The 21,674-nt window shown below is 35.6% G+C and overlaps 4 protein-coding genes across 4 annotated transcripts; all 4 read left to right on the plus strand.

Annotated features, from left to right (window-relative positions):
• Positions 1-216: 216 nt before the first annotated feature.
• LOC113779245 (probable LRR receptor-like serine/threonine-protein kinase At1g14390) lies at positions 217-3,755 on the plus strand. Its single transcript, XM_027324778.1, has 6 exons — positions 217-2,033; positions 2,156-2,289; positions 2,400-2,643; positions 2,743-2,927; positions 3,028-3,186; positions 3,299-3,755. Exons 1-6 carry the CDS (start codon positions 788-790, stop codon positions 3,533-3,535), a joined length of 2,205 nt encoding a protein of 734 aa, XP_027180579.1. The 5' UTR covers positions 217-787; the 3' UTR covers positions 3,536-3,755.
• Positions 3,756-5,000: 1,245 nt separating this feature from the next.
• On the plus strand, positions 5,001-7,455 carry LOC113781379 (pentatricopeptide repeat-containing protein At2g02750). Its single transcript, XM_027327297.1, has one exon. The coding sequence runs from the start codon at positions 5,136-5,138 to the stop codon at positions 6,999-7,001; it is 1,866 nt and encodes a 621-aa protein (XP_027183098.1). The 5' UTR covers positions 5,001-5,135; the 3' UTR covers positions 7,002-7,455.
• A 3,279-nt stretch (positions 7,456-10,734) lies between these two features.
• Positions 10,735-17,902, plus strand: LOC113779331 (probable phospholipid hydroperoxide glutathione peroxidase). Its single transcript, XM_027324888.1, has 6 exons — positions 10,735-11,140; positions 12,827-12,903; positions 13,063-13,124; positions 15,331-15,449; positions 15,552-15,719; positions 17,399-17,902. Exons 1-6 carry the CDS (start codon positions 10,862-10,864, stop codon positions 17,426-17,428), a joined length of 735 nt encoding a protein of 244 aa, XP_027180689.1. The 5' UTR covers positions 10,735-10,861; the 3' UTR covers positions 17,429-17,902.
• A 1,239-nt stretch (positions 17,903-19,141) lies between these two features.
• Positions 19,142-20,674, plus strand: LOC113780535 (pentatricopeptide repeat-containing protein At3g29230-like). Its single transcript, XM_027326332.1, has one exon. It carries the CDS (start codon positions 19,142-19,144, stop codon positions 20,672-20,674), a length of 1,533 nt encoding a protein of 510 aa, XP_027182133.1.
• The last annotated feature ends 1,000 nt before the right edge of the window (positions 20,675-21,674 follow it).

Genomic DNA, 21,674 nt, shown 5'->3' on the forward strand with positions numbered 1-21,674 from the left:
GTGGGCTGTCACTAGTGACAATTGGGATACCTTTTCTTGAGCTTCAGAGTTGAGTGAGTCTAAGCACATTCAATCAGTCAAATGGATGCATTATTATTAGCAGTCTTTGAATTCAGTGCTACTGTTGACTTTTGCATCACAAGTTCACAGCCGTCAAGCTATATATGCAAATCTTTGGCTTAAATATTACTGGCAATGGCAATTTAATAAAGCAATTGTCATGTTGTTAGCGCAGGACCAGGAAAGGGTAATGGGAATGGGGTTCCCTGTCTTTCAGTCAGCCTCAATGAGTGCGAAACCACCACATTATTGGGCTCATTACCTTAACTTGCATGGAAACTTCAATCCCTTCGACCTCAGATCTCTGACTCTATCCACCCCATTAAATTTTTCCTTCACATTTTGAAGTTCTTGAAAGCACTTCCCACCATGTTCTTCCTCCAACTGCCATCTCCTCCTCTTCCAGAGAATCTTTTCTAGTAACAACTAGAGAGGACAATTCTGTAGTTTTTCATTAATTCTTTAATCATTCTCTTCGTTAAATCTTTCTTGCAATCTTGCAGAATATAGAGTATGATTCGGTCCTAATGCTTCTTTAGTTAAACTTTGAATATACTACATGTAAACTAGGATCTCATGCTTTTGCTTTCTTTTGACTGCTCTGCTTGCAGTTCCACCTCAGAGTGCTACATGTAAACTAGGATTTAGCTAAATTCTTGTTGGCATATTACTGTGGAAGAAATTTGAGGTTTTGCAGTGGGTTGATTAGCACTTCATTTCCCAAGAAATGGAGGTTTTTCGTATTGGGTACAGTTTCTTGCTGTCTTTGTTCCTACTCCTGCTTGTTCATGCTCCTAGTGCACAGCTAGTTCCTGCAGAAACAAGAATCCTTTACCAAGTTCAACAATTTCTTGAATATCCAGACGTTCTTAAAGGATGGAATAACTGGACAAACTTTTGTTCTCTCCCTCAGTCACCTTCTTTAGTCATCTTGTGCTCAGGTAATCACATTATTGAGTTAACTATTGTTGGAAATAAAAGCAGCCCTTCAAAGGTTCCAAAACCATCTGCTGCAAACTTTTCCATACCTCACAGAACTCTGTCCCAGGGATTTTCAATTGATTCATTCTTTACAGTCATAACTAAGCTTTCCAATCTGAAAAGGCTGTCATTAGTATCCCTGGGAATATGGGGACCATTACCTGCCAAGGTTGATAGGCTTGATTCTCTGGAGGTGCTAAACATTAGTTCCAACTTCATTCAGGGTGGCATCCCCCCAGAGATTGCCACTTTCAAGAACCTGAAAAGTCTTGTTTTGGCTGATAATCTGTTAAGTGGAAGTATTCCAGATCTGAAAGGCCTATCACAGCTTGAAGAGCTGGATATCAGTAACAATCCTCTTGGACCTATGTTTCCTTCTTTAGGCAACAACCTGGTACGTATCAATCTTAGGAGCATGGTTTTGAGATCTCAAATTCCTCCAGATTTCATTAAGTTTAATCGTCTTCAAATACTTGATATCTCATCTAATAAACTTCAAGGACCAATTCCTTCATTCCTGTTTTCTTTGCCATCAATTGAATCCATAAATCTTGCCAAAAATCAGCTAAGTGGTGAACTTCCAGCAAGCGTATCCTGCCACGAGAACCTGACCTTCGTTGATGTGTCAAATAACCTTTTAATAGGAATGTTACCCTCTTGCCTTGGATCACATTCCAAAAAGAGGAAAGTCATTGATTCATTTAATTGCTTGTCAAAAAATACAAGTGCCAAGTATCAACGGCCATACGCATTCTGCCATAAAGAAGCTCTAGCAGTTCAGCCTCCTACTAGAAAACAAAAAGAGCGAACCACTGTCAAGCTTGGCCTTGTACTAGGTGTCATTGTGGCTGTTGTTGCAATCATTGCTGTACTTGGCGTTTTGGTCCTGGTCGTGTACAGGAGATTGGAGCGGAATAGAGCCAAAGAATACAAATGCGAGAGCTTTGTTTTTGACAAGAACGCTGCTCATACCTCTCCGGTTGTTCATGGAAGTAAGTTGTAGTATCCACTTTCCTACCTGCAATAATTAAACAGACAAATCTGATAATATTACTCCAAAGATCATTAGATGCGTTTGTTCTTGTGATGTGACATTGAAACAATTGTGGTGCAGGGCATGTGCCACGCACAATGAGAATAGTATCATTAAATCTTCCACCGTATCATGTTTTCACATTGGAGGAGATTGAAGATGCGACAGATAACTTTGACGCTGCCAACCTGGTTGCCGAAGTCTCTCAGGCTCAGGTAAAGAGTGAAATCAGCGTTTTTGAAGCTGACATTACTTGGTTATAGTTGTAGATTTAACCTGAAAACTGTTTAGGAACTAAAACCTAGTTTTATCATTTTTGTTATAGATCTACAGAGGTTGGGTGAGAGATGGCTCAGCTGTCCTGGTAAGATGTTTGAAGCTAAAGCGGAAGTACTCTCCTCAAAGCCTGCAGCAGCACATGGAAGTTATTTCAAGACTCAGACACAGGCATCTAGTTAGTGTTCTTGGACACTGTATTGTCACATACCAGGACCATCCCAACACACCAAGCAAGGTCATCATTGTGCTCGAAAATGTGGCTAATGGGTCACTAAGGGATCACTTAACTGGTAAACATAGACTAGATTTCTATCATTCTCCGTATCTTTAAGATTCAGCTCCTATTCCTTGAAAGACAATGAGATATTTATGTATTGACAAATTGGCAGACTGGAGAAAGAGGGAAATTCTTAAATGGCCACAAAGAATCTCGATTATGATGAGTATTGCAAAGGGAATTCAGTACCTACACACCTCTGGTGTTATTGGGAATGATCTAAAGATTGAAAACATATTGTTGGATGAGAGCCTATCTGCAAAAATAAGCAGCTATAACGTGTCCTTGCCATCAAAGGTAAATCTATTCAAGCAACGTTCATTTAGGACTTCTCACTAAGTCCACAAGTCTCAAATGTAGCACATCCCTAATATCATGTGTTGCTGCAACTTCACAGGTGGGTTCCGAAAGCCCTCTGAATGGACAAGATAGCCCCTTATCTAGCAGCGAAAACACGGACAAAGACGACATTTATCAGCTGGGAGTTATATTGCTTGAAGTTATTACTGGTCGACCAATCATTTCTCCAAGCGATATAGATGACCTAAAACTTCAGGTAACCAGCAACAGTTTTCCTTATAATTGATAAATGAAAATCTTTACTTGCCTCGTGCTGCTTTTGATGATTCAACTAATCAAAGCTAAAATGTACTTTTTCCAATGAACAGTTGGAAATTTGTTTAGCAGAATCACCATCGAAACTCAAAGATTTGACTGACCTCTCCATTAGAGGAACATTTGCATATGAATCACTAAAAACGGTAGCTCAGATCACCATAAGTTGTTTAAACAAAGAATCAAGCTCGCGTCCGTCAATAGAAGACATTCTTTGGCACATGCAGTATTCAGTTCAAGTTCAAGAAGGATGGAATACTAGCAGTGGAAATCTAGCCACAAAACTCTAGCATCGGCTTGGTTTATCTTATTGATGGTGCAACAACTCATTGCTCTGTATATCAAAATTCAGCGAGGATGGAATACTAGCAGTGAAAATCTAGCATCAGCATGGTCTAGCTTATTGATGGTGCAACAACTCATTGCTCTGTATACGAAAATTTTCTGGTTTGAATGTTCTGGAATTCGCTGTTAACACTTTTGCCATATGAAATTGAAGGATAGATTGTATAATCCAATCTGAACTTCAAGAACATGACTAATCAAAGTACTTGCCAAGGGTCCTAGTTAGACGAATTTTGGCATGCTGGAAAGACCAGTACAGGCATTAGTTTCAGCTTGAAATCATTCTCACCACCGTCGCTTGTTACCTTTATAACTAGTTAAACAGGAGCCTCATGAGTTGCTTGAGGCTACCACGGTTTTGGTTAATATGTTGACAGTAGGAATGGTCTGATGGAAGGGTCACATACTTTGACACTTAGGGAGCTCCTGTTACTGCAACCTTGAAAGACCAAAATTTGAAAATTTTGCTCATATGTTTTTTTTTAAGGAGAACATTGCTGGTCTCAATCTCTGAGACAAGCGGAAGTAATCGCGATAGAGGAATTGATAAATTGTAACATGGCAGCAGTTAGGAAAACCCATTTTGGTGCACGGCTCTGTATAGATTTCACATTCGTTTTTCCTCCAAATCAAAGATGGTAAGTCCAATAACTCCTTGCACTTGGTTCTTGCCAACGTTTCCAAGATCTTAACTCCAAGGGCACAATTTTTCGATCTCCCAATCAGCCTTTATAAATATGGGGGAAAAAATCTCTTTCCAACTCTCAAATGGGCTTGTTTTCTCAATCTGCATCTCAGCAGTTAAGCTCAAAATCCTCTACCCTATTCCAAGTTCCTATATGTAACAACCATATAAAATGTAAAAGATTAATCTTTCTTACACTGACAGTGTACATATTATTAGTATTTGATTAATAATAATTATGTACAATTTGAATTTGAAATTCAACTTTTACATATATATTATGAATTTAACGATAAGAGTGCATACACGGTTAGTGTATAAGATTTGCTCAAATTTAAATTAGCTCTAATTCGAAGGTTAAAAACTCAAGAAATTAAGCCAATCCAATGCCGAAAAAAGTTTGGTCATCATAGCTAAAATTTAACGAGTTATGCTTTCTCTTTAACAGTCTTGCTACCACATGGAAAAGGATGCCTCAACCAAAAAAAAAAAAAAACCCACAGAAGGGGAAATGGAAGGCTCCATCCAACCAACCAGAACAATGGTCATAAAATAAAATAATGTATGGTTCTTGAAAAAGTTATCCAATTTGATAAATATGTTCAAGCTACAGGATCTTTGGTTGTTTTGAAGAGAATCGACAATCATTGTCTATTCTCACTTTCTGCCATCCAATTGCGAGAAAGAAAGAAAAACTATTGCTGAACTGGCAAAGAACTCGTACTCCCAATTGAAAAAACTTACTCTGGTCATAAATTAAGTGGACGAAATCACAATCTCAATAGAATCCCAAATCGAATTTCTATTGAAAATTTTCAAGAAATGAGCCCAGACCAGGAAAGACTACGGCGGCGTAAAGGATGGCTCACCAAATTTCGCAGCTAGTAAGAAATGGGCTTTACAGAGAAGTTCTTGCTCTCTACTCTCAACTCCACTCTGCCTCAGTCCCAGCCTCATTTCTTCCCAAAAACTTCGCATTTCCTTTTCTCCTCAAAGCATGCGCCAGCCTAAAAGCTCTCTCCCAAGCCCAGATGCTGCATGCCCATATTATTAGAACTGGGTTCCAGTTCCAAATGCACACTGCTACTGCTCTCACGAATGTGTACATGAAACTGAAGCTGGTGGATGATGCAACCAAGATATTCGATGAAATTCCTAAACCAACTATTGATCTATGTAATGCCGTCATTTCTGGGTTTGCTCAAAATGGGTTTTGTAAGGAGGCTCTGAATATGTTTCAGCTAATTAGTTCTCGGAGGATTAGACCGGATTCCGTTACTATAGCTAGTGGCTTATCTGGGAGCAGTGATGCTGAGCAGGGTGTGCAATTGCATTGTTTAGCTATTAAGATTGGTGTCGAAACCGATATTTATGCAGCAACGTCGTTGTTGACAATGTACTTGAATTGTGGAGATTTGGGCTCGGCTGAAAAGGTTTATGGATTGATTCATTGCAAGAATGTGGTTTGCTATAATGCATATATGTCGGGGATGCTGCAGAATGGGGCTCATTTACAGGTCTTGAATGTGTTTAATGAGATGAGAGGATCATCTAGTGGAAACCCGAACTTAGTTACGTTGATCTCGGTTACTTCTGCTTGCGCAAAACTTAAATATCTTCGCTTTGGGAGACAAGTCCATGGGTTTACTATGAAAGGATTATTAAGGTTTGACACTAAGGTTGGAACTGCACTTGTAGATATGTACTCGAAATGTGGCTCTTGGGATTCTGCTTATGGGGTGTTTAAGGAACTGGGTAATGGTAGAAGCTTAATAACATGGAATTCGATGATTGCAGGAATGATGTTGAATGATCAAAGTGAGCTTGCAATTGAGCTTTTTGTACAATTGGAAGATAACCAGTTGACGCCAGATTCAGCAACATGGAATTTGATGATCAGTGGGTTTTCCCGGTTGGGACAAGAAGCTGAAGCTTTCCTCTTCTTCAGGAAAATGCTCTCTGAGAATATTTTGCCCAGTCTGAAATCTGTCACAAGTTTATTAACTGCTTGTTCAGCTCTGTCCGCGCTGCACTTTGGACAAGAGATTCATGCACATGTTCTTAGGTCAGGGATCAGTGATGATGAATTTTTGGCCACTGCACTCGTTGATATGTATATGAAATGCGGGAAAACTACTTTAGCCGAATGTGTTTTTAACCAATTCAACATAAAGCCTCGTGATCCAGCATTTTGGAATGCAATGATATCTGGCTACAGCAGAAATGGCAGAAGTGAAGATGGCTTTAAGTTGTTCTACCAGATGCTGGAGGAAAAAGTGCATCCAAATTCAGCAACTTTCAACTGCATGCTGTCAATGTGTAGTCATACTGGCGAAGTTGACTTAGGGTGGCAAATTTTCCGGTCGATGGTTGTTAACTATGGTTTACAACCGACTTCAGAGCAACTCTACATCATGATTGATCTACTTGGTCGGTCTGGTCAACTGAAAGAAGCTCAACAACTATTGGGAGGAATAACAGAGCCCTCAGCCTCTGTTCTTGCTTCGTTGCTTGGAGCTTGTGAACAGCATGCAGATTTTGAGCTGGGCGAAGAGATTGCTAGAGAGCTTTCAGCTTTAGAGCCTGATAATCCTATTCCCTTTGTTATTCTATCCAACATATATGCTGGACTAGAAAAGTGGAAGGATGTGGAAAGAATTAGGGATATAATGAGCAAAAGGCAATTGAAAAAACTCCCTGCCTCCAGTACGATAGGAGTGATATGAAGACAATATAGCATGTAAAATTACAGAGATGAAACCTGATTTTGAGCAGAACTGTTCAAAGGCTGTCTACTCAATCAATGTTACATATGTCGCTGGCAAAGGCATCAACAGCCCAACACATCTTGTGCTGCAAATCCAGAATTGTTATCGAAGAAGTTTGCCGGTTCAAAGATAAAGCAAGAAGAGATTGACACCAGTAACTAATTGATCAGTTCAAAAAGTGCTGAAGCAACATGACTAACAAAACTTGGTGCGTTATCAAAAGTGAAACCCTTATTTGAGACGGCAGAAGAAAAAAGCTGGAGAGCAATTGTATTCTGAGCTAATGATAGAACCTATTTGAGAACAATAATTAGGTTGTCCAAACAGTAAAATTCAGGTGTCCTAAAGTATAGTTACAAAGCTGTAATAACAATTAGCTAGGTTGTCTAAACACTGAAATTCGTGATCAACAAGAAACTGGACATTACTAGTTATTCAGTAAACAAAAGATTTTCAACTGTTAAAATAGTTAAAACCTTGACTAAAGTTGCACCAAATGCCTAACCTGATCTTTGCAAAGGGGTAAATCCTCCTCCAGGTGAATTTCTTACTGTACAAGATCTTGTAAACATAAAAAAACATGATAAAACTAGAACTCTTAGTTCTATTTACGGTTCTTAATGCCTATTTATAAGCAGTTTCTCATCATTTATTTTTTTTCTTTTATAACCAGAGGTTAAGTTGGGTCTCCCTCCTAATTTTTATTTTCTTTTTTTTTTGTACTAATAAAACAAAATAAATTATCTGCTTAAAAAAATGGTCCTTAAGAAATATTTAGTCCTTGAGGGACTTGCAGTTGCTCACAACTTGTTTCCTAGTCTTTCATGGCCATTGCAGGCTCCCATCACTTTGCCACTAATGTGGCGTATCCAAATCCATATGAGTGCGTAATGTATTGATATGGTCCGATTGTATTTTAGTCACCGTGGATCCCTCCTTGACTTAGTTGGATTACCTCTTAGAATAGGCTAAAGTAAAAATATGAGTAGAAATTGAGTAGACGGTGATAATTGACAAAAAACAAAAAACAAAAAAAAGGCAGTTGCAGGCAGCAACAAAAGGTTCAAAAACTATTGGGTAAAATACACCAAGTGATTTACGTAGCGATCGATAAAGACGCAAAGGCACCAAAGCGATACGTGTAAACAACTCACATCTCAAGAAAAGTGGACTACCTTGAGACTTTGAGCAGTGAATTTTATTAAATTCGTTTGAGTATTTTAGCCTAATGATTTATGTGCAATAGTTACGTCAGTTATAGGTATAAAAAAATATTAAAAAAATGGAGAATGAATTATGGAAAACTAAAAGTAGAGAGAATTACAAAGTCGAGATATAGAGGACTAATGCCTTTGCCCTCAAAAATTAGTTTTTCCCCTTTATGTTATTTGCACTCCTACTACTCCATTTTCATCTTGATAAGACTATATTACCCTTGCCTTGATTTTTTTTTTCTACCCTATCTTGTGTACACATGTAAGGAAGTTGGGCATAATTGTGTTCTGTTTTTTCTAAATCTACACAAACTTTGTTTCTCTTTTCTAAATCTACATAATTGTTTTTTAATTTATTTTTCATATTCTTATTTTAATTTCAATTTCGTATATTTTTTTATGAACACAATTGAGGTTCCATTGCATCATCTGGATACTAGATGCTATTATACTTTTGTTGAAATATGCTAGAGAACTTCACTCCCACTATGGTGGCTATATAAGTTATTCTTAGTAGAATTTTTGAAGTATTAGTGTTATTTTTATGAGACATTATAGTTATACTTAGTTTTTGGTCATCTTTGAAGATTGGGATTTTTGTTTTTATTTTTTTGGGTTTGAAGTTTGGAATTTGTTTATATTACATTGTTAGATTGATTTTTGGCATCATATAGTTTTGTTAAGTTTTGTAGAAAAATACATAATACATATTAGTGATAATTTTAAATTAGCCATTTTAATGTGTAATGGAATAATTAATTGGTTTTAGAATGTAAGAGAAAATCTAGTAAAATCAACTCATAGGCAAGGAGAAGAAATTAGGAAGGGAGTAATACAGTCTCATCAAAATAAAAATAAGATAATGGGAGTGCAATTAATATATGAGGAGTGCAAATAATATTACCGTTTTTTTAATAGAATAGATAGACACATTTAATCCATTACACTTGTAGCATTCCTTTATTTTGGTTCCTATTCAGTTTCTTTGCACATTTAATCATTAACATCTTAAATTCAACTAACCAATAACAGTGATTGGTTAACAGTACAATCTGTTGAGGCCAACCACTGGGCCCTGCGGTCAAGAAATCCTGTTACATTACGAAGAGGGGTCTTAGGAAATTACACTTAAAATGATGTTGGCAGTCAAACTTAATTGGAGTTTGATTCACATTATGTTGGTCAATTATTCCATGTTAGTGTTCAAAATCTATTTTATAGAGATTTGTATTTGTAAGATAGGATAATTTCAAACCTCCCTTTGGGTTTCTGATAATTGAGGCCACCTCTCCTATAATTTGAAAAATTACACTTAACTTTCTTGATGTTATGAAAAAACTATATAATAATCTTCACAGACTTTACAAATTTTTGGTAAAAATAAGTTTAAAAGAGAAAAATGAAAATTCTTTTGTAGTGATACTTCTTTATCCTAAACTCTAATGTCATTTAATCTAGTACATTATATTTCACTCTCAATTTTTTTCTACTAGATTTATTAATCAATTTATAAAAAGGTTGACCAACCAATTAAGGAGGCATTTGTTAAAATAAGTACTTTCAAAAATTACTTAACCAAAAAAAATGTCCAAAGTATCAAAAAAGAATGCTTTCAAAACATGGCTTAAATTTTCCTATGAAATATTTGAAATTTTCACCAAACAGATAATGGTAATAATTGACTTTTTAAGATTTAATTTGTTTTACATATTAGAGAAGGGTTATATTGGATATTCATTGATTTTTTTTTTTTTTGCTTATATCATCAATTGTTATCAAGATTTACTTTCTAAAGGAGTTTTCATAGTTTTTCAAACCAGGTTTCCATAGTTTTTTAAACATCAAGAGAAATTGCTGAAATTATCAGAAACTTTAGAGGAGGTTTCTAAAATTATCCCTTGTAAGATTTGATAAGGACGAATATTTTGTCTTAATTATTTTGCTTGACTACTTTTGAAGTGATGATAACACAATTTTACGTAAAGTAAGTCATGTTTGAATTGATATTCATGAACATTTACCAAAAAGCACCAAATGGACAAATCTTCAATTTTTTCAATATTCTTATACTTAAATACCGCTGTCTAATTAGTTTTACGATATGCTTATAAAACCCTTATTCATCTAAATTATCTTCTCCATTAGTTTCTTATTTTCATGGATTGAAAAAAACCTATTTCTTATTTGGTGTAAAAATGATAAGTTAATAAACTATCACAACAACATCTTTTCTTGCATATTCAAATTTCAAGAAGCAATTTGTCTTCTCATGCGTGCCCCTAGGAAGTTATGGTGTCTATGCCACATTTTGATTTTTCAATGGTACCTTGGATGTAATGAACACATTTGATAGGACAATAATAGAGAAAGCATTTAATTTTGTATAAAAGATGTAATTTCTTAATAAATGAAGGACTCAAAGCCGAAAAAAGAAAGAGGCACTCAAAACTACCACGTGGATCATCATCTTCCACTCTAAATTCCAACTTCTGTTGCTGCGCCTGTAACCGCGTGTTTTTATCACTCACAATAGCACAATTGCTTCTGATTCCTGAAGAAGAAGAAGATTTGTTTCAATTCAGCTGTATTTTGTGTGTGAATCTGATGTTCCCAATGGCATTTTCTTCAGTTTTTTCGGCCCCTTTGCATACTCTTTCGCAAGCTAATAAGCTGAACTTCACTCCAAACTCTGTTTACCCTGTCACGGGTTCTATTGTTTCATCAATCAAAACCAACTTTGGATCATCAAAATCAGCTTTTTTCCAACATGGGTTTTCTCTTCCATCTTCTAATCTTTCAGGGTTTCTGTTAAAGTCTTCATCTTTCAGCACAATCAGTGCTAGAGCTGCCACAGAGAAAAGCATTTATGATTTCACTGTGAAGGTAAAGAATGAATTCCTTATTAGTGCAAATTCTCCTTTCTTTTCGTGGATTTTGTATAAAAATTCGTGCATTATTTGCAATATTTTAATGTTGATAAATTGCTTTGGATTATATTTCAAACCGTGATTTGGTTGCCGGAGAAAGTCGTTCTTGAATGGGACATGCTTAATTTGGGGTTCTAGTGATAATGGGATATGTAAGTTTCATTTTTTTTTTTTAAAGAAAAGGGCAAAAACAACATCAGAATTGAGTTTTTAACTATGGTGCAAAGGTGAAATAGCCAAAAATTGTGATGATTTGTGTCGAATTTTGCTATCTAGCAAGAAGTTTCAGCTAGAGAGCTTTTCAAGCGACTATTGCCATCTTCAACTAAATGCAGTTTTTGGCCATGTAGATTTTTCCTATATAAATGAGCGTTAATACTATCGACTGATGGTTGGTCAGCAATCCGACTAGATGTACTTCAAATGTTGAGTACTTCTGGATAGAATTAAAGAAATGAAGGATTTATCCATAGCAGAGCAACAAGAACAACCTAGCTTCTAATTAATCTTTTAGTGAAGTTGCTATACCTATTTTGGTTTAGTCAACTCCTACACCTGTGTTGAAGGATGACCACTTTTTTTTTTTTGTCGCAACGGTAGAATTTCTATAACCTAATCTAGCCTAATCCAGGGGGAGGGGGAAGGGGACTCGATGTAAGTAGAGACTCCATCGAAGATGGCCAATTAAGGCCGCCACATAATGTGGCAATTTTTTGGTGGGAGGCAAGGGTCGAACCCTTGACCTCCCGCACCACCAGGCCAAAGGCCCAGTGGCGAAGGATGACCACTTGACACTGTCTCTTTTTGCTGTACTGAAGCAATTGTTTGATGCCCTAGGCCTGGTTTTGACAGGGCAAAAATTCTGTTCAGTAACATGAGTCCCCGTTTGGATTATAGAAAGATGTAATATGAATCCTAAAATAATTGAAATGGAATTGTCTGATTTTCATTTGAAATTGTTCAATGTATTTTCCAAACTGGATAAATGTTGATAGAGTTTGGTTTCCCAACTATTAGTGCGCCTAAAGTCTACTTCTTCCTGAATCCTGATAGTAAGACTGGCAAGCAGAACTTTGAGGATTGACACTTTCAGCAGGAAGCTAAATAAGTAATCACTTTCAATTGAAGTTGAATCAATGGAATTTAATAGTCAAATGCTATGACATTATACTCTGGTCTTGGGTTTTTCTTTTGTCACATTCCCACAAGGATTTGAAAGAAGAAGTCTTCATATTTCATAAGATAACAATAATTTGGTTGTCCAGATTATTTTATGGTTCAAATTTATCAGAAGAAGAAGACTTTTCTTATTGTAGACCTTTTATATGGAGCTTTAATTGATTTGGCTAGGAAATGGTTCAGTTGCTTTATAATATTATCTTGATTAGGCTTTGTGTGTTGAGTATTCTGTTCATGGTTCTGACTAGTACACCTTTTATCTTTTCCTTACAGTAAGTGTCAATCAATTTGGCCAAACGAATCCCATTTGTTTCAATTTGTATTTGCTACTTTATAATCAAGAAGCTTGCCCATTTCTTGGTTTGATGCTATTTTTCCTGTTAAAATCTGTTCTCTTCTATAATCTAGATAGAACAGGAATGCGTACTTCCTGCATGGTAATTAGATTTTGTGCTCTCTGCAGGATATTGATCGGAATGATGTTTCACTTAGCAAATTCAAAGGGAAGATCCTTCTGATTGTCAATGTAGCATCAAAATGGTATTCTAACTGTTGGTGTCAGTTGTTGACATTTCTTTTCTTCTGTTCCAGGGGATTATTAGTACTTCTGTTGGAATCTTGAATCTCTTGGTTGATTTCTTAAAATAAGTTGTATGACTGAAGGTTATCTATCTGACTACAAGTAATTATTTTATTCAGTGGCTTGACAACATCAAACTACAAAGAGCTATCTCATATATATGAGAAGTACAAAACTCAAGGTGAGGTAACTTAGTAGAGGGAACTTTTTGAAGATCTTTATATTGTGGCTGTAACATCCATAGGACATTTGCATCATGTTAGAAATGCAATGCATAGGATGAATAGGAAGAGCATTAAAGCTTCATGTCCATAGTTTTCTTAATTTTGCTTAGTTACGAATATGGTGGTGTAATGAGTCAGAAAATCACTAAGCTGTGCATCTTACTATTGTTCAAACTATTTTATCCAGCTATTTGCAGAATGTGATGTTTGTGAACTGGGTATGCCACTTACTAATTTGTTTTTCAAATTCTGTTAGCACAGTGGCAGCACGTTTTAACCACAAGTATGAAATTGAAATATAGCATCAGGTTTTTTAAAGTTTCAAATTCAAGATATTTATGTCTTTTGAAATTTGAGCTTAGTTCTTTCATTGCGTTCTCTTTGCATCATTAACTTGCATTTTGCTTGTTTATCATTTTTCATATCACTTCTTGCAAAAAACTGATTCTGGAATTTAGCGATTTTCAGTCTTATCAGTTTCCTTTTCAACACATCTATGGACTACATGAAAGTACATGACTTATTTTCATATAGATAAATTTAAGTTATAGAAAGCATGTTCTCTGAAGAAAGTAAGAAAATAATCTCAGAACACCATCTGAAACTTTTAGGTGTTTTTGTGTACTTGATCATAAGTGCTTGCAGACTTTTTAACCAAATTGATTTTGGGACCATGCAGGAGATCCTTCTATAAATAGGAGTTAACACCTACAATTCAAGTTAATCCAGTCATATCCATAGTTTGATTAACAATAATATTGGTCATTGTGTTGACTCGTTTAATGGATAATATAATTGGCAATCTGAATGTTCCCCTTTTTGTTGTAATTGAAACTCTTTACTTAGGAAGGTCTTCATAGTCTTTTCTGTAATCACAAATTAGCTTGCAGATGACTGGCCTTACGTAGGCACAGTTATTTGCACCTAAAATTGTTGCCAACAATGTTAAACCATGCAGTCTTACATTTTTCTTGCATTGACAATGCTTCTCTTCAGTTGTGCTCTTCTTGTTAACTACATTAAACATGTGTTATTATTGAATATGACTTTTTCCCGTCTTTTGAAAAGTTCCAGAGAGAGTTGAGATCTTAATTCATTGAGGTTAGTTCAATTCTTTGTTCTAGATTGTCAAAAAAAGTGAAAGATAAAAAGAATATAAAATGCTTTAATATCCTAGATTCTGTTTTGGATAATCATAACTTGAGGATGGAATCTCACTGTCCTTTTCCACTTTACATCAAACTCATGGTCCTTTTCTTGATCCATCACTTAGGTTTTGATCCTACCCTTATCTAATATAAGGATCTCACTCCAAGCATTTTGTATACCAATTTTTTCCTTGCCTAATTAGTTTTACTTATCCCCTCCATGAATTTAGATCAATGGGGTTCAGGCAGATTGACAATGTTTTCCTTGCAATCTTACATTGATGATTAAAAGAGCTGCCTCTAATGGCTGAAAATATCTATTGGCATTTGCAGAGTAAAAATAGTATTTAATAGCATTTTCATTCTATATTTGTGTTTCACTGTGAGGATTTTATCTTGCTTCCTCTCTGCCATATTAATGTAGAATCATTACTTCGAAGTTGAAAAAAAAGTTTTCTTCAAATCAGCTTAATTTGTAGGCCATTTGGTTAATAAGTTATTTCATCTTCTTTCTTCTTTTTCCTTCTCATATTTCAGATGCATTTCTTGATCTCTTTGGTTTCTTTTTCTGCCTTTATCTTATTCATTTCAATTAGCTAACCTAATCGGTGAGCTGTGGGAACTTCACTTATGGAAAATTCTGCCAAATTAGGCCTTTTTGATGTAATCTAATTGGATTCTGCAGAAATATGATTAGGAAAGATGATGGTGGCAATTTGAACTCTGGTGAATTTCAGTCCTAATAATCCTATTTACGCGCATAATTTTTACATGCACAGCACAACTATTCATCAATTAAGTGTCTCATATTATAGCGCTAAGATCCTTATGCATTCTTTCTTTATGCGTAGTGTGTTTTCTCTTTGTCTTTAGGATGGAAATGTTTGTAGCAGCGAAATGCCGTATGCATATTGTTTCTAATTAAGAGTAAATATGGAGGTATCATCAAGATGAGATGGATATCTATCTGTTACATGCTTCAGTTTAGTTGATCACGTTGTAACTCTGAATGCAGGGTTTGAAATTCTAGCCTTCCCTTGTAACCAGTTTGGAGGGCAAGAACCAGGGTCAAATCCAGAAATTAAACAGTTTGCCTGTACAAGGTTTAAAGCAGAATTTCCAATTTTTGATAAGGTACTGTGGATAATATTGTTCTCCATCACTATTTTGTTAGGCAAGCAAGCAAGTTGGCTTTTCGGCATAGTGTTAATGAAGTGCTAAAGGTTTCTATAACAGGTGGATGTTAATGGACCAACTACTGCCCCAGTCTACCAGTTTTTAAAGTCAAATGCTGGAGGATTATTGAGTGATTTGATCAAGTGGAATTTTGAGAAGTTTCTAGTTGATAAAAATGGCAAAGTTGTTCAAAGATATCCACCTACGACATCTCCTTTCCAGATAGAGGTATTAACTTTGTGATACTCCTTTGCAAAGTTAAATATGGCTAGTTCAGAATTGAAATGAATTTTGATAATTTGAGAAGTGAATAGAGCATAATTTGGAGGATGCAATTTCAGAGAGAACATTTATTCCTTCACCTACTGTAGATTAACATCTCTGATGCAAGGCCCTTTTATTAATGTAACATCTCTGATGCAAGTCTGATCATTGTCATTCCAAAGTAAAATAGAATTGTCACAGGCATTTTGCCCTATTAGTATAGTTTTGATGGCGAGTTCATGATAATGCTGAAGAGATCCATTACTGGTGCATGATAAAAATGCATTAGAGAAGAAAAAGTCTTTTCAAAAACAAAAAAGTACTTTATTTAAATAATGTAAAAATATAGTTCTTGCATCACTGACTTCTATAAGCACCTACCTTTACATGATCTGTCTGATTCCTGGATCTTTCTTCCTGTAGCTATGAGGAGTCTGTATTTATCTAATTTTTTTTTTTATCTTTTTGTACAGATTACAGTTTTCAATTTTGCGAGCAAAATAAGTGGTAACTTTTATTGCATAAACAGATGAGGGTAAATGAGAAAACTAATGAATGAGTAGTAAGGCTTAATCTGTACATCAAAAGCTTTCAGAATAGTACTCAATGAAGACTTATTATCATGTTAAAAGTGCATGCAGCAGTACATATATTAATGTCTGGTTTTAGTTGTTGTGCATCGAAATTTGGTGGTTCAAGTTGTTGCAGGCTTCACCTTTTGACTTGATCTATGCCTCTATTTTCACATGTAAATGGAGAGTTTTTCCTGATTAATAAAAATCACCGGTGGACTTGTGTTGACATATGTGGCTATTGTACTTCATGTGGACCTTATCATGAGAATATTCTGTCATGGACCGTATTATAACTGAAAAACTTCTGAGCAAAAATTTGTTTACTACTTCAAAGGGAAAAGGGAGAGAGAGAGAGATCTGCCAATATAGAAGCTAAACTTGTCATACACTTTAACTGACATTATGAGGTAAACACATCTTGATTCCCTGTATTATAATGTTGCCTTAACTAATTCACTTGTGATAAGCTTTCTTTACCATGTCTAATCAATTGAGGGATAATGGATGGAGTTAGCATGATCTCTTCAGCCCTTTGTTGAAGTTAATCATCTAGCTGCTTTTGATCTTGGAGAGAGAGAGATCTACCAAGATTATAGCTATACTTATCATACAGTAATGTGGCATTGAAGCTAAGATGTTTTAATTTCCACTCTTATCTTTTTCCCTCTTATCTAGTTCACTTGTAATAAGATTTCTTTACCACGTCTAATCAATCGAAGGATATTTGGTGAGTTAGCCTGCTCTCTTCAGCCCTTCGTTGAAGTTAATCTAGCTGCTTTTGATCTTGAAGTTGGTGGGATTTTCTGTTTTCATTGATTTGTCTGAGGCTGACAGCCCTCTAATGTAGTTAAGTTGAAGTTTTACATAGTTCTGGTTGTAAAAGCTGTTGTCTTCTGCAACCGTTTTCATTGTATGCATAATCTGTGTTGAATAAGCTTACAAGCCTCATCTTTTATTAAATATCTCTTTTTTTGTAGTTCCTTTTTTTTTTTTTTTTTTTTGGGCCGCCTAAACAGCAGTTCAAGTAATTCTATTTCACTGACAAACCTGTCTTTTCAAACATTACAGAAGGATATCCAGAAGCTACTTGCAGCATAAGCTTTCAACCGCTCCATTGAACCAGCTATGTAGCTACTGGGCAAAGGATAACCGTACTCGAGTATCACATCATTTGGAATAAGCACTAGATCCTTGAGATTTTTTTTTACTTTCTGCCGCCCTCTTTCTTCAATGAAATGCTCCTCGAGTACTGGTGTAGAACATGTTCGTGGGTAAACAGTATAATTCCATTTCAACACCAACCATATAGCCCTTTTATGTAAAGCTAATGTGATATGAATAAGAGCTCGACTTTTCCTACCAAGATTGCTTAAAAGGTTATGTGACAAGCTGCTGCTAGTATTTTCAGCTAATGACGCGACCATCTGATTTCCTTGTCAGAAGTTGTCTTGGCAATTAAAAACAATAACAGCTTTGTTAACATTTTCCGAACAACAGATTGTCTTGTGAACAGATTAACTGAAATGTAAAATATCTGCCTACTGGTTGTAGCAATGAAACAAAAATTTATGGCAACTAAACTGTCCAAGTTATAAATTTTCGAATACATTTATTTGCTCTGATGGTTATTTCGTCTTCTCTGTTGTGTAAAATGGTGTTGCAGGGATGGATTGTTAATCTTTCACCAGAAAAAAAAAAAAAAAAAAAAAACAGTGTAGATCTTCATTACATGGATTCTTTGATGTTTATTCTATTTATGTGAAGCAAGTATACCATTAGACATTTCCTTGAGCAACAACCATTGACAAGATTTAGTTAATTACGAGTATGATATTACCACATTTTGGGTTGAAGTCATTCAGGTGGTGAAAATTGATGCTATAAACGGATGAAACTGGATCTTGGCAACACATTCAACTTATTTTTTGTATAGTCAAACCCTAGTTGCTCAAGAAATATGTGTGTGTGGAATATGTGTGTGTATTCTCTACGTGTGTGCGTGTGCAAGCACACCAAAATTAAAGTGACTAAGTACTTCTCTCTTGTAAATTGTAAAGTTTATGTGTGTGTATTCCCTACGTGTGTGCGTGTGCACGTACATCAAAATAAAGTGACTAAACGTGTGGACGTGTGCACGCACATCAAAATTAAAGTGATTAAGTACTTCTCTCTTGTAAATTGTAAATTTTTTAGGTGCTAGAACGATTAACCCGACTCAACATTGAAGTTGTATTTCAAGAAATTTTAACTTGTTTATGAGGTGCATTAATGTAACATAAATTAATGAGATTTTGATATAAATACTTATGTCTAAAATATAATGTCTTAATTCTTAACTTATTTTTCTAGCATGGGAGGAGACTTGTAGCAACAAAGAAAAAGTAATACTTTTTTTTTTTAAAGATGTCTCTGTTTGGATAGTGGTTTTGGGGTGTTTTATAGAAATTTACAAGAGCCCTTTTTATAAATGTGTTAGTAAGATATAAAGATAGTTGAAAACATATTAAGAGTTTTTTATAGCGTGTTCCCCAAAAATTCCACCTTAAAATTGTGTCTATTCAAGTAGGAAGCTATATTTGCTCCCATTGCAAAAACCTATAATATGTATTTTTCACAAGATTTATAATCTGTCTGTATTGCAACTTGCCTGCGTGTGGCTGTAGTTGCTTGTCAGTAGCCACAGATAATATTCTTGAAAGAACATTATCCAAAGAAAGTAATAAATTAATGATACAAGCATGGATATGTGTGAAAGCATTGCAATGCTTTTCCAACCTTCCCAGCTAGCTTTTCTGGAATTCCAAGAACTGAATGGCTGTGCTTTCTAGCAGTCCTGTTCTTCCAACTTCTTTACAATCTTGGAACAAAATCATAAAGAAGCAAGTGCTTGAGGGGTGTCACGAGAAAGCTATTCTAAGTTTCATACATATGCAAGAACTTGGTCATTTTGCTGATAATTTTACATATCCCATTTTGCTGAAAGCAGCTGCAAATCTTTCGCTGGACAAACTCGGATTAGCCCTTCATGGTCAGATAATAAAAAATGTTTTCTGTAATCATTCTTTTGTTCAAACTGCATTGGTAAATCTGTACTCAAGTTTTGGATGCAGCAAGGATGCCTATAGGGTTTTTCAGCAGATTACCGCAAAAGACATCGTTGTTTGGAACTCAATGTTAGATGCATATGCTGCTGCAGGTCAGATGGAGGATGCAACGAGTATCTTTGGTTCAATGCCTTGTAAGGACCTTTTCTCCTACAACACAATGGTGTCTGGATATGCTAGAAGTGGGAACATGATATTGGCTGAAAATATTTTCAACATAATTCAAAGAAGAGACACAATTTCGTGGAACTCAATGATTTTAGCTTGTTGTAATGCTGGAGAAATGGAGAGAGCAAGGAAATTTTTCAATCAAATGCCCTGGAGAAATATCATCACATGGAACACAATGCTTGCTGGCTATTTAGGCAGGAATTGCTTTGATTCTGCGATTGCTCTGTTTGAGGAAATGAAGGAAAAGGAATATAATCCTGATTACTTAACAATTACCAATGTATTATCTGCCTGTGCCAGCTTGGGATTGCTCGAAAAAGGTGAAGAAGTGCACATTTTTGCACTAGAGAAGGGACTAACATCAAGTGCACACGTAACAACTGCTTTGATAGAAATGTATGCTAAATGTGGAAGGATTCTGAGTTCTTTACAGGTTTTCTACAAGTCCCAAGTCATGGATATCTATGGTTGGAACGCAATGATTTCAGGGCTTGCTCTTCATGGTCAAGCACTTGCTGCTTTTAAACTCTTTGATGATATGAAAGGGAAAGATTTAAGGCCTGATGACATAACCTTCATTGGCTTGCTTAGTGCATGTAGTCATTCAGGATTAGTGCACAAGGGTCTTGAGCTTTTCAGTTCTATGGAGAAGAAATATGTAGTAAATCCAAAGTTGGAACACTATGGATGCATTGTTGATCTTCTGGGAAGAGCTGGATTTCTATGTCATGCATTTCAACTGATTGAGTCGATGCCGTTCGAACCGGGAAAATCCATTGTAGGTGCTTTGCTTGGTGCTTGTGTGATTTATAGGGATACTGAAATTGGAGAGAAAGTGGTGAAATTGTTGTTGAAAAGAAATGGAAGTTTAACTGATGGGGAGTATATGATGGTGGCTAACTTGTATGCTTCTTGCAAGAATCTGGAAGAGGCTAACAGATGGATGAATATGATGAATGCTTCTGGTATTACCAAGACTGCTGGATGTAGTATCATTCAGGTCAATGGGGAAATGTATAGATTTGTAGCTGGGGATAAAAGCAACTTGATCAATAGTAATGCTATCTAAATGAGACTCAAATGTAGAATCTATGCTGCTCACACAGCCTTGTAGAAATTTCAAGAAATCCAATGGCTCCTATATGGTAAAATTAAAATTAATCTACATTAGCGTACCCATGTTAATTCTAAGAAAAAAAAAATGATTAACGAAGCGACTCTGACTTTATGACTAAAGTGTAGTTAGATAAATGATTAATTTTTTCCACACTATTAGTGTATACATTGATAGGATTGAATAAGTGTCACATCACATAAATTTAAATTTAAACATCAAATTTTGTATATGTGACATGTATCTAGACCCACTAATGTATGTACTATCAGTGCATAAAAGATTTACCCGTTAGATAAAATAAGAAAAGACTCCATTCTTCATCCTCTACTTTGTCTCTATACCCTCTATCTAATACATCATACAGTCTAAATTTGTTCTAAGAAAAAATCTCATAGTATTCACTCTCGTTGTTTAACAATATAGTTCTGAGTTAATTTCATATATACTGAAAATGTATACACTATAATTAGATACATGACAAATATATAAAATTTAAATTTAAATTAATTGTCATATATCTAATAATGATGGTACGTACAACGTAAATGTACAGAAAATTAATCGTACTATTATATATGTGGCTTGTGTCTCAACTAAAACGAAAACCTAAGGCCTATTTACTACCAATATTGCTAGCAAGCGAAATTAAGCATACTCTTCCCGCTGTCAGGTTCAAGGTTCAAATCCTGTATCTGGCTAGCAGTTAGATATGGAAAGAGGTGAGAAGGTGATGCGAAAGGTAGTAAAAATCTCAACTGATAATGGTTCTCAATCAGGGATTGGAGAATGGGAAGCCAATCCGAGAGAGAGAGAATTGATGTATTGAGAATTAGGGAAAGGAATACAAGATGCAATACAATAGAAAGAAATGATTCAGAACCCCTTCTTCCTCCTAGCTCTCCTGCTTTTATACAAATCATGCGCCGACCTTCCTTATTCGTAATCAAGCTGA

Source organism: Coffea eugenioides, chromosome 8 (genome assembly GCF_003713205.1).
Source record: "Coffea eugenioides isolate CCC68of chromosome 8, Ceug_1.0, whole genome shotgun sequence".
Taxonomy (NCBI): Eukaryota; Viridiplantae; Streptophyta; class Magnoliopsida; order Gentianales; family Rubiaceae; genus Coffea; species Coffea eugenioides.

What these genes read in the sequence shown, in the direction of transcription:
- LOC113779245 (XM_027324778.1), top strand. Translation starts at nt 788, where the DNA reads ATGGAGGTTTTTCGTATTGGGTACAGTTTCTTGCTGTCTTTGTTCCTA. An exon ending in ACTAAGGGATCACTTAACTG is followed by an intron (nt 2,644 to 2,742) that starts GTAAACATAGAC and finishes ACAAATTGGCAG; the next exon opens with ACTGGAGAAAGAGGGAAATT. An exon ending in ACGTGTCCTTGCCATCAAAG is followed by an intron (nt 2,928 to 3,027) that starts GTAAATCTATTC and finishes GCAACTTCACAG; the next exon opens with GTGGGTTCCGAAAGCCCTCT.
- LOC113781379 (XM_027327297.1), top strand. Translation starts at nt 5,136, where the DNA reads ATGGCTCACCAAATTTCGCAGCTAGTAAGAAATGGGCTTTACAGAGAA.
- LOC113779331 (XM_027324888.1), top strand. Translation starts at nt 10,862, where the DNA reads ATGTTCCCAATGGCATTTTCTTCAGTTTTTTCGGCCCCTTTGCATACT. An exon ending in AATTTCCAATTTTTGATAAG is followed by an intron (nt 15,450 to 15,551) that starts GTACTGTGGATA and finishes TTTCTATAACAG; the next exon opens with GTGGATGTTAATGGACCAAC. An exon ending in CATCTCCTTTCCAGATAGAG is followed by an intron (nt 15,720 to 17,398) that starts GTATTAACTTTG and finishes CAAACATTACAG; the next exon opens with AAGGATATCCAGAAGCTACT.
- LOC113780535 (XM_027326332.1), top strand. Translation starts at nt 19,142, where the DNA reads ATGGCTGTGCTTTCTAGCAGTCCTGTTCTTCCAACTTCTTTACAATCT.